We start from the raw sequence: 12,216 nt of genomic DNA on the forward strand, positions 1-12,216 counted from the left end.
CGTACAACAAACCGTCGCTACATCTTCTCCCCCCTCACACCCCCTCTCTCCACATCGACATCACTATCCGGCAAATAAACAGGCAACTCGACCTCCTCGGCCACCTCCATAACCTTGACCCGCACCCCCACCCCGTCCGCGCCGTCCACCGGCAGCTCCGCCACCTTGACGGGCGTCTCCCTCCCGCCGAAGCCGGCGCGGGAGCGTGACCGCGATCGGCACCGCCCGTCCATCTCCTTGGGGCTCGGCGGCGGCACCATGCCGATGCCGGCCGCATACTCAGCACCAGCAGCAGCAGTAGAAATATCATTAGTATTAAACGGCCCGGCGCCGGCGCGCGCCCACGCCGCGATCGCGGCCGCGACATTCCCGGCGCCGTTGGGCGGCCACGCGGCGCTGGCGGCGGCGGCGGACATGGGGTCCCAGTGGCCGTCGTCGCTGGGCGGGCCGATGTTGGTGTCGACGCGGCCGAACGAGTCGCGGCGGTTGCGGGAGCCGGCGGTGTGGCGGCGGTTGGGGCCGCGCTTCTCGTCGTCACCGTCGTCGTCGCCGCCGCCGCCGCCTCCGTTGATCCCATGGTTGCTGCTGCCGCCGTGGCGGCGGACGTGGTAATGGCCGCGGGGCCGGCCCGAGAGCGGCCGGATGAGCAGGTAGGCGACCGTCAGGAGGGCGAGAAAGATGGGCAGGCCGATACCCAGGCCGATGCCGAGGGCTAATCTGAGGGGGGAAGAGGTGGGAGCGGCGGAGGAGCCCGCGGCAAGAGCCGTTGGGTCGCCGATGATGCGGCCGGTTGGGATGGCGATCCAGGAGGACGGGGTTTCGCAGCATGAGGAGGCGTCCGGGCCGCAGCAGAATCTGATGTTGTCGATGGGGTTGCCGAAGCTGGCCGGGCAGGGAATCAATGGGACCGCATTGGTCTCCAAGTCTTGTTCTGGAATGGACGTGTTAGTTGGCGATGTCGTTCCCTGGATAGTTGGTTAGGGGTAGGCATACGGCTAGGCGGGGTGCAGAACTTCTGGCACCCCCCGCCCCAGTTTTCGTCTGTACAACCTTGCTGCATCATGAGGTTGTTGTAGTCTGGACTTAGACACAGACCGTTGGAGAGACAGTAGTCGCCCTTATTACAGCACCATGTTGTCGTGGTCGTGTCGGTTGTCTCGGGCGCAAAGCACGGCACCTGGTTCGAGTCTTCGTTGCCCCAGGTGTCGTAGCATGCTGCCCTGACGCTGGCCAGCAGCAAACCTGCACCGGCCAGCAGCGAGAGCATAGTGCTTGATCTTGTCCGCTCCCTCGCCATGGCTCCGGGTTGAAGCACCCCTGGAGAGCGATCCGGTAGCTGCTCCGAGAACTTGGTTCCGACGAACAATTATAGAACACGCCGGAGGGGAAGCTAAGAAGTATAAAGCCCATTTTGGCCCCTGTCTCGAGCCAAAATCATGGCAGGGCGCAGCCCGTATGTTTCAATATTTCGTTGTTTGGTTTCTGCGGCACAGCTAAGAACCATCCCGCAACAAGATGGAATGCAACCTTCCCAAGGTTGCACCAACAGTCACGCATCCCCGCCCCTTGCATAAGGTATGCTGCAGCCTGTCGCCTGCTACCGCTTCCCAGGACGAAACACTTTGGCCTACAGAACGTAAAGGATCGGCCCTCTGAGCTCACTTTTCGCCATATCAAGACCCATTGTGATGTGGCACAACTTCAGCTGGGCCCCAGGCTGCAGTTTGAAAGACGAACACCGGCGCGGATCTGAGTAGCCTGGCCGTGGATGCTCACAGAGGCAACAGGTCTTGGGGGCCCGTGGATGCAATCTCCACATCTACACGGTGATCGACCAACAAAGGCACGGGATAGCCGCACGAGATGCAGAGGCTGCACTAACGCCGCCCCCGCTCCTGAGCCAGGAGGCCATTGGGTGCTTCCAGGATCCAATTACTGTGCCGCCTGCACCGCCACGTACCTGCATCCGCATATTGCCGCTCTTGAGTGTTTCAACTCGGCAATCCCGTGCCATAGATGCTAAGAAACATGCCGCAAAGGCGGAAACCAGGAGGGCGAACTGATTAAAACTCACTTGTCGCTCCTACAGTGCTCAGCGATGCGTGTCCGGTGGGTTGGAAATTCAGATTGGACACTTGAGCAGTCTCGGTCTGCGGGTGCTCGGTGGTCTCATCATTGACAGGAGGGTTAGAAACTCAGTCAAGCTCGACTCCAAATCATCACAATCTGGAAAAAAAGAAGAAACAAGGCGAAAGTCAATCGAAGACGGGAATTGAGCCCGACGTAGGGGTCGAACCCACAACCTTGAGATGTATTTTCTCGGGAGAACCCCTTAAGAGTCTCACGCTCTACCGATTGAGCTAGCCGGGCGGACGCCTTGTGGCTTGTTTGTCCAGGTGCTGAACCCGGCGCATAGTTTTGTTTGCGAGATCGTCCCGGTGAAGACTGTGGATCCTGTCAAGGTTTGGCCTGGGCTGTCAAAGACCGAGGCTCCGCAAGATGGACTCCATGTGGAGTTTGAGAGCAACCGTTGATGTTGGATCGTTTCGCGTGGCAGTTTACCTGAGTTTACGAGGAAGACGTTCCCTTCTAGTTGTATCAGTATAACCTCGGAAGATACCGCTAAGATGTGCAGGTAATACGCGGGCCCCAAGCTATGGCTGTGCTCGGTGTTCAGATCCAACCGCGTGCATGAAGACGCCGGGCCGTGCACGCACTGCTAGCGAGAAGGAGGTAGTAAATTTGGGGATAGCCGTCCCCAGGGATCACGGCCCCTCTGATCAGAGGGAGCTACTTACTGGGATGAGGCTCTGGTTGCTGGAACTCACGGAGGAGCCATTGATCCTTAGACAGAACACACACTATTCGACACCTTTTTGCACACTCAATACGGGAGCTTTTCTTGCGTGCAAAGTAATCTCCCTCTGATCAGAGGGTTGTACCTGCGCAAATTGTTTTGATCTTGTCTGGCGGACCACCACATTCCCTCCGATCCGAGAGTCAAGATGGCCCTTCAGCCCCTCCTTTTCTCCTCGAACTTAGTGTACTCGTGAGCGGCCGTTAGAAGAATTAATGCTAGCCGCTAGATTAGACCGACTCGTATCCAGATTCCCATGGAATACCCCCCCACGTCGCATCGTTGAAGCACGCGGTGTCCTGGACTTCAAGCCCATTTTCCACCCTGGTCTCGATAATGGTGAGGTCTCTCTTCAAATTCCGGGTCTCTCCCAATCCTTTCTCAAAGTTGGTGATATTGTAGGCCGCAATGGGATACGCATACCACTGGAGAACACTCAAGACCGGTCCCAGGCGGGCCCTCGGCGTGGTCCAGGCAGGGAAGAGATATGAGATGAAGACAGGCAACACCTTGATCATGAAGGCATGACTCAGGATTGCGCTGGGAGATTTGTTAGTCGGCACCCTCGGTTGCATTCAATCAACGGACCGCGGATTGGAACATTCTTACAGCGACGCGTGGACGAGCCATTTCCCTCTCCGCCGAGCAAGCAGACGGCGCTCGAGATCTGCTGTCAACTTGGAGAGCTGCCGGAGGTCTTTCAGTAGGGCGGCCTGGGCCGCGGCGAGGCGCATGGCAGAGACTGTCCCATCCGTTAATTAGCAACCTGCGCCTACAATAAAGAAGATAGTGCGACGACGCGCTAGGTGGATTAGACGGGTAACAAACCATTTCCAGAATCGCCGCTTTCGCTTCGGTGCGGGAGAGCAGTCAGGACATTGGTATACCATTCAAGCCTAGTCAGGATGGAGTTCCTGAGATCTCCGGGACGAAGCGGCGGGGGAATCGCCAAAACTTGTCCGTCCAGCTCGTGTCGGTAATAAAGGTCCGATCCACTCATCCTAGGATTCGATGTGGCCATTTTTGCAGGGGTGGAAATACTAAATCATTATACCCAATTGTGTTTCCGGGCTTATTTTTCTTTTTCCCTTGTCCTCTTTGTGCTCGCCTTTTGGGGGGTTCTCGCGGTTTTCGAAAATATGCCTAAGCGCTGATTGCGCGACGCGTCTTGACCTGATTGGGGATCACCGCAGCCCCTGTGTAACCGTTTCAACTCACCAGATTCAGGGATCATCGCCGGTTTGTTCTTCCCCTTTCTGTTCTCCGAGATAAGGAGACTAAGAAATCTATATGGCCGCCGTTCGCGAAGGATCATTGCCATTCCTCTATACTATAGAACGCTCAGACACGCTATCCGCGGGTACTCCGAGAGGTGGTTGGGCTGGCTTTTACTTCATATCTCTGTTCTTGGAGGAGCCAATCATTACTCTACTCCCAGCGGTTCCTGACGTCTTTCCAGTTGGCTGTCGACGGCTCTCTGCGAATCGAGAGTTGCATGACGCTTGCACCTAATCCTCATGGGCCCACGGGGCTTGTCGGTGCAACGAATAACACCCGCAGGCAGCCCATGTGGCAATCAGACAGCCCTGTTCTAGTGGTATACAAATACTAGGCTTGACGGCCGGCACCATCTCCACCCGCCCAACTAACTCGCAAGCAAGGGTTATTGCTGTCAATATTGCAGCTAATTATCTCTACAGGTTGACCGCACCTACTCCCAGCGCAAAGCAAAACGCGTCGATGGCTGGAGATTTTGACTTCCAGATCCGCAAGCCCGTTATTGCTAAGAGCCATGAAACCTTTCACGGTAACCTCCGCTTCTGTCTTAACAACATTACCGAACGTGTGGTCGTGGCTAGGTGCGAAATTGTGACCGAAGCCGACAACACGGTCGTTGCCATGGTTAGCAAAGCCGGCATTCACTCCCTTTCTCCCAGCGCTGATCATTTGGTGAACGAGCTATGCAGGTCAAATTACAGCTGGCCTCCGGGCAAACCTCGACATTCGAAACGGCCATCCAAGATACGTGCCGAGCCATGATGGACGAGCAGAACCAGTGCTGGGTGAACTGCATGAGCGAGAGACACGTCTGGGGCATCATACCCGTCTCGCGCGCGTTTAAAGCGTATTGGAACGCATTCTTCTTTGAGCGTATGCTCTCTCTGCGCCCTTCGGACATGAGGAGGATAGCACGGGAGGTGACGAGAGAGAGCCGACCGTATTTCATCCCAACGTGAGTGGTACCGTGTTCCGAGATTCCCGAGTCCTGCAGTCGCCGCTTCAAACTTCTGTGTCCTGATTTCGTTTGACCCTGGGCGGGGCGCTTAGATTCGCCGTCTTCGGCTTCGCGGCCTTGGCCGGAGCCATTGACTCGTTTCGTATGATGAGCTCCCTTGTGGGCACCACAATTGCGGACAATTTCGACTTTGCCGGCTTCCTCGCAGGCGCCTTGCCGACGGTCGCTATGGTATTCAGATGGTTCACTGTGAGGATGCCTGTAACAACTATGCGCCTGCTTCGCAACGCTGTGTTTCGATAAGACCAATCTAACCGCATGCCATCACAACAGCGGCCAGATCGAGGAAGGAATTTGGATGAACTCAGAGAAGATTATAGGAACCACATGCAAATCTTCGGGAACGGGTTGAGCAATGTTGTGAGGCGATTCGGGGATTCCGACGGTTCGTACGATGCTCTTCCGTAGAGCTCGCCCTGATTGATAATCCCTTAATTATCTGATCGATGCTGACATGAGGTCTATCCTGCATCCCGGGAATAGAGAGCTTACGAAGATTGCTCCGCGATAACGAGTGGATGATCTCAGTATGCAGCGAGCTTTGCGACCTGTCAATCGTCGCTTCCGAAATCATCGCGCTGCAGCCGCATTTCCTGGGCTCGTTGGAGAGAGCCGTGACCCAAGAACGAAGCCTTGCGATCGCGCGTGGTGCCTTTACTCTTGGGGTTTTTGGCGCGGGAGCTTTGATCATACCCGGAGCTACTGACGCGGATGTCGTTGCGGGACGTGCCGGGGGTGCGGATGGTAATGCTGTCGGCATTGGTGCTGCCGCCGCAATTTTACGACTGGTCACTAGGTTAGGTACCAGCGCGTCAATACCTCCCGTTGCCGTAACAACGTGGGCCGCAACTCAGACGATCGATGCATCCCGAAACCGCCGAGAGCTCAGAGAGGAATACGAGAACGCAGAGAAAGGTGAGGTATCTAGCCCGGCTAGCCTGCGCCTGCTGCCGTCCAAATATCACTGGCTAACATTTCACTCTATTAGCTTTTACCGTCGTGAGAGTCAGCTGGCAGAGCGCTTTCACTATCCGGCTTCGCCTGGAGTTGTTCCGGCTGCGTCAGGGCCAAGGCTTGCCGGCCCTCCGGCTCGATGATGTCGCGGCCCGGAGGGAGTGGAACAGGTTCGTACATGAATACAGGCAACTGCCCGAAGACAGCGAGGAAATGATATCACAGTTCAGCGTTTTCCTGGAGGGGGAAGCGAACTCGATGGCAAGGGGACTGCAAGAACTAGCCGAAACCGGGTTGTGGGTCGAGGGCGAATAATAACAGCGCCTACCAAAGTACAGCTTTAGTTACCGCGTTCTTTCTTCCGTTTCTCATTCTCACTAGACACCACCCGTTAGTTTTATTAGCTTTCCCACGCGGTTTATAAGATCAGCTGTGCCGCCGATTACTCCAGCACCTCTTTCACCCATTATATAGCGCTCTTACCCTATGACCGGAAACACAAGACTTCCGGAGACCCCAGACTGTGCTCAGAGGCTTGGATAACACCAATAGCAGGCATAGTGCGATGTTGTTGCGTTGGAATCACTGGAGTTAGAGGGGTGCCGTCAACCGCCATACATATACCAAAACAAATGAGGGCACGTACACCAGTGATAAACAGCGCAACATGCAATCCCCGGCCCGTAAATAATTCTCATGTAGCAATGCTCGATAATAAGCCACCTCCTGGGACAGCACTCTTTTCGCCGGGTATTTCTGCTCCCTCTCCACTCCTGTTGTAGAACCAGGCATCTAAACCAAGACCACTCTTCGCTATGAAATGGCAAAACATGAAACCAAGCTGTAATGGTCGTCTATACCACCCGACGATGCAGCTCAGGCAACAGCCCGACCCCTACGTTTCGGCGCCGGCGTCCCGTTCACACTCATCCCCAACTTGGCAATCTTAGACCGCCTCGTAGTCATGCCCGTAGTGCGCGTCGAAGTCGCCGTTAACGACGAGCTACCCGCTGCCGCAGCCGCAGGAGCAGCAGTAGTAGCAGGAGCAGGAGCAGGCGCTAGCTTGGGCAGCGCCCTCGTCCTCGGCGCCGGTGCTGTAGGAGCAGCGGAGGGAGCCGAACCCGCCTTCTCATCACCGCCATCTCTACCCGTCATCTTCTTTACCGGTGTCGGAGCCTGCAACCTAGATGACCTCCTTGTACTAGCAGTGGTAGTAGCAGCAGCAGCCGCTGACGTGGCCGCCCGCCTCGTTGACCCAGCGCCCGACGCCGGCGCGGTCACCACAACCGCCTTCTTCACCGCCTTCGGCTTCGTCTCGGCCTTCATGATCGGCTCAGCCTCGGCAATCTCGTCCCCCTCCATCACCCCATCCACATCCTCCACATCTCTCATAACCACATCCTCCTTCCCCACCAACACCTCCTCACACTTCTGAAACCGGACCAACTCCTCCGCCCACCGCACCCCTTTCCCCTTCTTCCCCGCCGCCTCCCCCTCCCTCTTCTCCTTGGCCTCCCTAGCCTCAAAAACCCCCTTCAGCTCCCTCATCCGCCACCCTTGCGGGTCCTCGGCCTGCTTCGCCAGCACCATCTGCGGCGGGACCGCGCCGGCCTTGTTCTTCCTCGTATTCACCCTCGTCACCGTCGCCAAGTCCTTCTCCTCGCTCCGCTGCTGTCGTGTCCTCGCGCTCGCCGCCAAGTGGGCTTCCAGCGCGGCCTCGTCGTCGACCGTGCCCATGCCCATGCCCGAGAAACGGACGGGAATCATGGACAGGGCGATGGAGTTTGCTGATGGCGCTGTGGGCCGCAACGCGACACGGCTGCGGGTGCTGCGCGTGGCTGTGCGGGTTGACCGGCGGGGGGCTGCGGTGGTAGCGCCGGGAGAGGCGAGTGACTCCGGTTCGGGAGACGGGGAAGGCGTAGGGTCTGCGAGGACTGGGTCGAGGCGGCGACGGCGTCGCTTGTTATGGCGGTGCCCATTGTTGTCCTCGTTGTCTCTGGCCTTCCCTTGAGAGTCCGTAGAGTCCTTGCGCTTGACTGGGAAATCTAGTAGATCCTCCAGCTTCCGCTTCTTGGCGGGGCTCGGACTATTGGGGCTCTTCTCGCCGAGGGGTTTGCGCCTGGCCGGGGTGGCAGACTCTGGCTTGGCCATTGGCATAGGCGAACCTGATGACGAGGTCATGGAGAAGGCTGAACCGGAGCGGCGCGCTGGGCGAGCAGCCTTGTCCGCGAGGGCTTCCGCTGCCGCTTTGGCGCTCTTATCGGCCGCCACCCGCGTGACAAACTTTCTGAGCATCTCCATTTCCGAGTCATCGTGCATGGCTCGAAGTTGGAACGTGTCGTTCTCGACACGGGGCACGTCTTCCACCGTCAAGGTGAAGTCTTCGTCGACGGCGGCGGCGGCCTCTTCGGCCATGTCCTCCTGGAGTTGTTCCTCGATTAACTCGTCCTCATCGAGGTCGTCTGATTCGGTTGATTCAGGTCCGGTACCGCTACCATCCAACTGGTCCAGCACCCTACATAGACTCTGTGACGGTGAGGCCTGACGGGTATTAATCGGGGTGAACCCTGGGCGCTCATGCTGTGCCATATCAGTAACTGAACCTATCCCCATCTCTGCCGTTGTGGCGGGCGCTGGGGCTTGCGCGGCAGTGGCGTATGTGAGAGCTCCGATGAACAGGGGGGACGAGGATGCGGCCCGGGACGGTGAGTCCAAATCCTTCGCTAAGGGCGATGCGAGTAGAGCCGAGGCATCATGCTCGGAAGCAACCATACCCTTCGGTGCTTCGTTGACTCTCATTCCCTCAGATTCTTCGTTGCATACCCGGGTGCTCGACGTCGTCTCCACATCGATCAAGAATGTCCCACAAGCGCTGTCGTCTGCCGTTAGCGGGGCGACAGAATCCTCCGACGGATTAAGCAAGCCATCATCTTCGTCTAATTTGCTCGTTGGCGGTTGTTGAGGATCCCCGTCGGACCTTGTCTGAGGCGTCTGATCTGGCGAATCAGGAGAGGACAAGGCATCTCGCGTAGTGATTACGTGTTTGGCGGGTATGTCGAATGTGCCGTCCGGTTCTGGCATGACCTCTGCGGGTCTTTTACCATCCTCATCTGGCTCGTTACATGCTGTCATCTCACTTGAAGGCGTCGTCGAGGCTTCGCCAAAATCTCGCTGCTCATCAACGGAGGATGCGGAACTGGCCTCAAGGGCCGATTGATGAGGTTCCTCAACTTCAGATTCCGATTCCCTTGGGGGTGGGATGCCGACAATGGGGGTTTCTTCGTAAATGGTTGACAACCCTTCGGGATCGTGTGGTGTAAACATGGTCTTAGCTTGCGCTCCATCAGCTTCCAAGTTTGTCAATTCCTCAGTTGTGCGGGAAAGTGAGCAATCCTCCAGGACGAAGGTGTGGTCGCGATCTCTTATGTCGGCTGCGCATGCATCGGGACCGGTTGCTGCCTGATGGAGAACTGCGACTCCCGGTCCCGCATCTGCACCCTCGGTCGCACACAAAGTGTCAGTGGCCGATGAGCTCGGCATGACGTGGGGTGGGGCAGTGGCAGGTTCGGCAGAGGAGACGACCGTCTTAGATGGAGCCTCTGGCGCGGAAGCCGGCCGCTCTCCTTCATTCCCACTCCCGGGGTACGGGCTATGCCGTTGGCGTGCTTGTTCGGCAGTCCTGTGCTGCTGACCGAAGATGTCGAGATTGCTCTTCATGTCGATCTCAACCACCTCATCGGCCATGCGGTGAGGCGCAGCCCGCTCGGCGCTATCCTCACCGCTGGACACGATATCCCGAATCCCTTCGGGGGCTACACAGAACACGTCCAAGGTATTCCGTCTTCCTTTGGCGCCCTCCCGTACATTCACCGGCCCTCCATCTATTGAGGTGAAGCTGTGTCGGCGGCTGGGACTACCCCGCCCCGTCTTGAGAGCGAGCAGCCGCGAGGCGCCACTGGGACCGCGGTCAATCCGGCGGGCTGAATAAAGTGAGACGCGTCTCCGAGTCTCATGCTGAGGTTCAGCCTGAGCATCGGGAGTGGGCTGGTCGAAGATGAGAGGCGCGGGGCTCGCAGGTGTATGCGATGAGTTAGTGGGTGGAGCCTTGGTAACTGGGGTGGCCGTAACATCTTGGGTTTGTGCAATGGGCGAGGCCTTCGACGGCGATTGCTCTGGAGGGCTAGTCTTTGGCGATTCGAGAACAACCTTTGTAGGCGTGGCGTTAATTCTGAATGAACGTAGCGGTGAATCGGCAACTTTGGTGGGTGAGAGGGTAACTGGTGGCCTCTTGACTGGCGACAGCACTGGTGCAGACGTCTTGGCGGGTGACAGGGCTATCATGGAGAGTTTCCGCGGTGAATCCTCATACGGAAGGAGAGATATGCGTCTGCTGAGGCGACGCGTAGACCGCCTCTTCATCTGCGACTCGTCGATCTGCAGCGTGGTGTCAATAGGCTGGGGCTCGGCCGGCACTTCAAACTCGATTAGTGGCTGCATATCTGCCACCATACGACCACTAGGAGCTTTCTCCCTCCTTGGTTCAATCGGCCAGCGAGAGTTATGCCGTTTTCTGGGGATCCATCTTAAGCTCTCTTCTGGGAAAGTCGAAGGCTGCGGCTTGATGCTGTCGTTCATCCGAGCAGATGCCGCAGCCTCCTCTTCCTTGACACTGGAAACGGTAACTGCGTCGTTCTCGTTAGCCGCACTGCAATAGCAGCAGTTATCAACGGACATACCTCGCGCCTTGGCAAGGTCTTGCTTTCCATCGTGACCCTCCTGGTATCTAACGTCCCACCGCGCATCTCCCCACGGCGGGATATAGCTTGCCTGCCGCGCACGCTTCCTGCTTCCTTGGCCTTGCTGCTCAAGCTCTGCCATGGCACGAAAATAGTCGTAGTTGGCAGACCCGAGACCGCCGACTCTTTTCCAAATCTTGCGCTGTCGTCTCTGACCGGGGATGGGGTTGACCGCAACACGCTGCCATGGTCGAGGAAACGAGACTCGTGGAGGCAGGAAGCACTCAGCGGTAATGGGGTCCCTAAAGGAAACGGGTAAGCCATTCCCAGTCTCGGTAAGTCCATGGTTGCTCAGGGGATATTTACTGCTTGCGCAGGAAACCGGTGCCGTGCAGCACGTGGCCCTCGCGACCACCTTTGAAGTCGAACATGGTGTACAGATGTTGCTGTAAAAAGAAGGGGTATTAATCGTATGCAACCAAGGGAAAAAATACCAAAGCTAGCTCATGTCAACGGGAGCGCGAGTACGTGGTGCTCGAGTCAGTAGATGAAGCAACGGGGAACGCGTTGCCGCTCTGGAATAAATCGCGAAAGTCGTGTCGGTCTCCATCGACGCCTCCAAGTCACCCGACAAGGGTGTCGGGATCCCGATTGTTTACATCCCCAAGTGACAGCCAATCATCTCGCATTGTTCCCCTGGGCTTTCCGCAACCAGGATAGGACTGCCAAGCTGAGCCCCACTCTTGCCTTGACAGACGGCTGCCGGGTCGCAGCTTATCGCCACGTGACCAGGAATATCTCGGTTCATGCAAAGTTTCGAGCCATTGGCCAAAGTCGATCTCGACTCCAGTGACGAGAGACGGCGGCCGAGACTCCCAACACCCGAGGAGCGACGACAACAGAGATGAGCAACAAGAACCCGATTCGGCTGCCGCCGCTGCGCAGGCTGCGCGTCCGCCATCCGACACGCGCCGAGCCGAACCCCTGCCTGACCGTCATGTCCTCCGTGCTAGGTATGCCTTTCCACATTCTCCGGCTGATCTAGGCGCGCCGGTTCCCGTATAACTAACGCCTTGTTTTCCCCCCGCAGCCTGTTGGGCCTCGGCTGGCTACCACGGGAGGGGCTGCAGCACAGTCGAGCAGGCCCTGCGCGCCTGCATGGATGCCCCCCAGGCACCCAAGAAACCGAACAACACCATCAACTACCACCTCGCCCGGTTCTCCAAGAGGTTGATTGCCCAGGGCAGCAAAGGGAAATAAGCGGATGATAATGTGGCGACGGATATATGCAGCGTCAACACGACTCTCCACTGTCTACGGTGGACCGCGCAGCGGAGGAAGAGCAATGATCGCACTCCCGCGTCAGTTGGAAT

General features: G+C 57.5%; 5 protein-coding genes and 1 non-coding gene across 6 annotated transcripts; 2 read left to right on the forward strand and 4 right to left on the reverse strand.

Moving 5' to 3' along the window:
* Window positions 1–17: 17 nt before the first annotated feature.
* MFIFM68171_08296 (uncharacterized protein) lies at window positions 18–1,297 on the reverse strand (the record flags this gene model as incomplete). Its single annotated transcript, XM_071063716.1, has 2 exons — window positions 18–931; window positions 994–1,297. 2 exons carry the CDS (start codon window positions 1,295–1,297, stop codon window positions 18–20), a joined length of 1,218 nt encoding a protein of 405 aa, XP_070919817.1.
* Window positions 1,298–2,275: 978 nt separating this feature from the next.
* MFIFM68171_t126 lies at window positions 2,276–2,370 on the reverse strand. The gene is made up of 2 exons: window positions 2,334–2,370; window positions 2,276–2,311 (listed from the first exon to the last, which is right to left on the reverse strand). It is a non-coding gene; the product is annotated as a tRNA-Lys (tRNA).
* A 717-nt stretch (window positions 2,371–3,087) lies between these two features.
* Window positions 3,088–3,878, reverse strand: MFIFM68171_08297 (uncharacterized protein; the record flags this gene model as incomplete). Its single annotated transcript, XM_071063717.1, has 3 exons — window positions 3,088–3,397; window positions 3,467–3,599; window positions 3,686–3,878. The coding sequence occupies 3 exons, from the start codon at window positions 3,876–3,878 to the stop codon at window positions 3,088–3,090; spliced, it is 636 nt and encodes a 211-aa protein (XP_070919818.1).
* Window positions 3,879–4,597: 719 nt separating this feature from the next.
* Window positions 4,598–6,422, forward strand: MFIFM68171_08298 (uncharacterized protein; the record flags this gene model as incomplete). The annotated part of the gene is made up of 6 exons (XM_071063718.1): window positions 4,598–4,759; window positions 4,825–5,090; window positions 5,186–5,342; window positions 5,427–5,538; window positions 5,637–6,068; window positions 6,142–6,422. The coding sequence occupies 6 exons, from the start codon at window positions 4,598–4,600 to the stop codon at window positions 6,420–6,422; spliced, it is 1,410 nt and encodes a 469-aa protein (XP_070919819.1).
* A 561-nt stretch (window positions 6,423–6,983) lies between these two features.
* On the reverse strand, window positions 6,984–11,274 carry MFIFM68171_08299 (uncharacterized protein; the record flags this gene model as incomplete). Its single annotated transcript, XM_071063719.1, has 3 exons — window positions 6,984–10,789; window positions 10,844–11,145; window positions 11,210–11,274. The coding sequence occupies 3 exons, from the start codon at window positions 11,272–11,274 to the stop codon at window positions 6,984–6,986; spliced, it is 4,173 nt and encodes a 1,390-aa protein (XP_070919820.1).
* Window positions 11,275–11,747: 473 nt separating this feature from the next.
* Window positions 11,748–12,103, forward strand: MRP10 (mitochondrial 37S ribosomal protein mS37; the record flags this gene model as incomplete). The annotated part of the gene is made up of 2 exons (XM_071063720.1): window positions 11,748–11,856; window positions 11,934–12,103. The coding sequence occupies 2 exons, from the start codon at window positions 11,748–11,750 to the stop codon at window positions 12,101–12,103; spliced, it is 279 nt and encodes a 92-aa protein (XP_070919821.1).
* Window positions 12,104–12,216: the final 113 nt, after the last annotated feature.

This window comes from Madurella fahalii, assembly GCF_045866475.1.
Source record: "Madurella fahalii IFM 68171 DNA, scaffold_4, whole genome shotgun sequence".
NCBI lineage: Eukaryota > Fungi > Ascomycota > Sordariomycetes > Sordariales > Madurella > Madurella fahalii.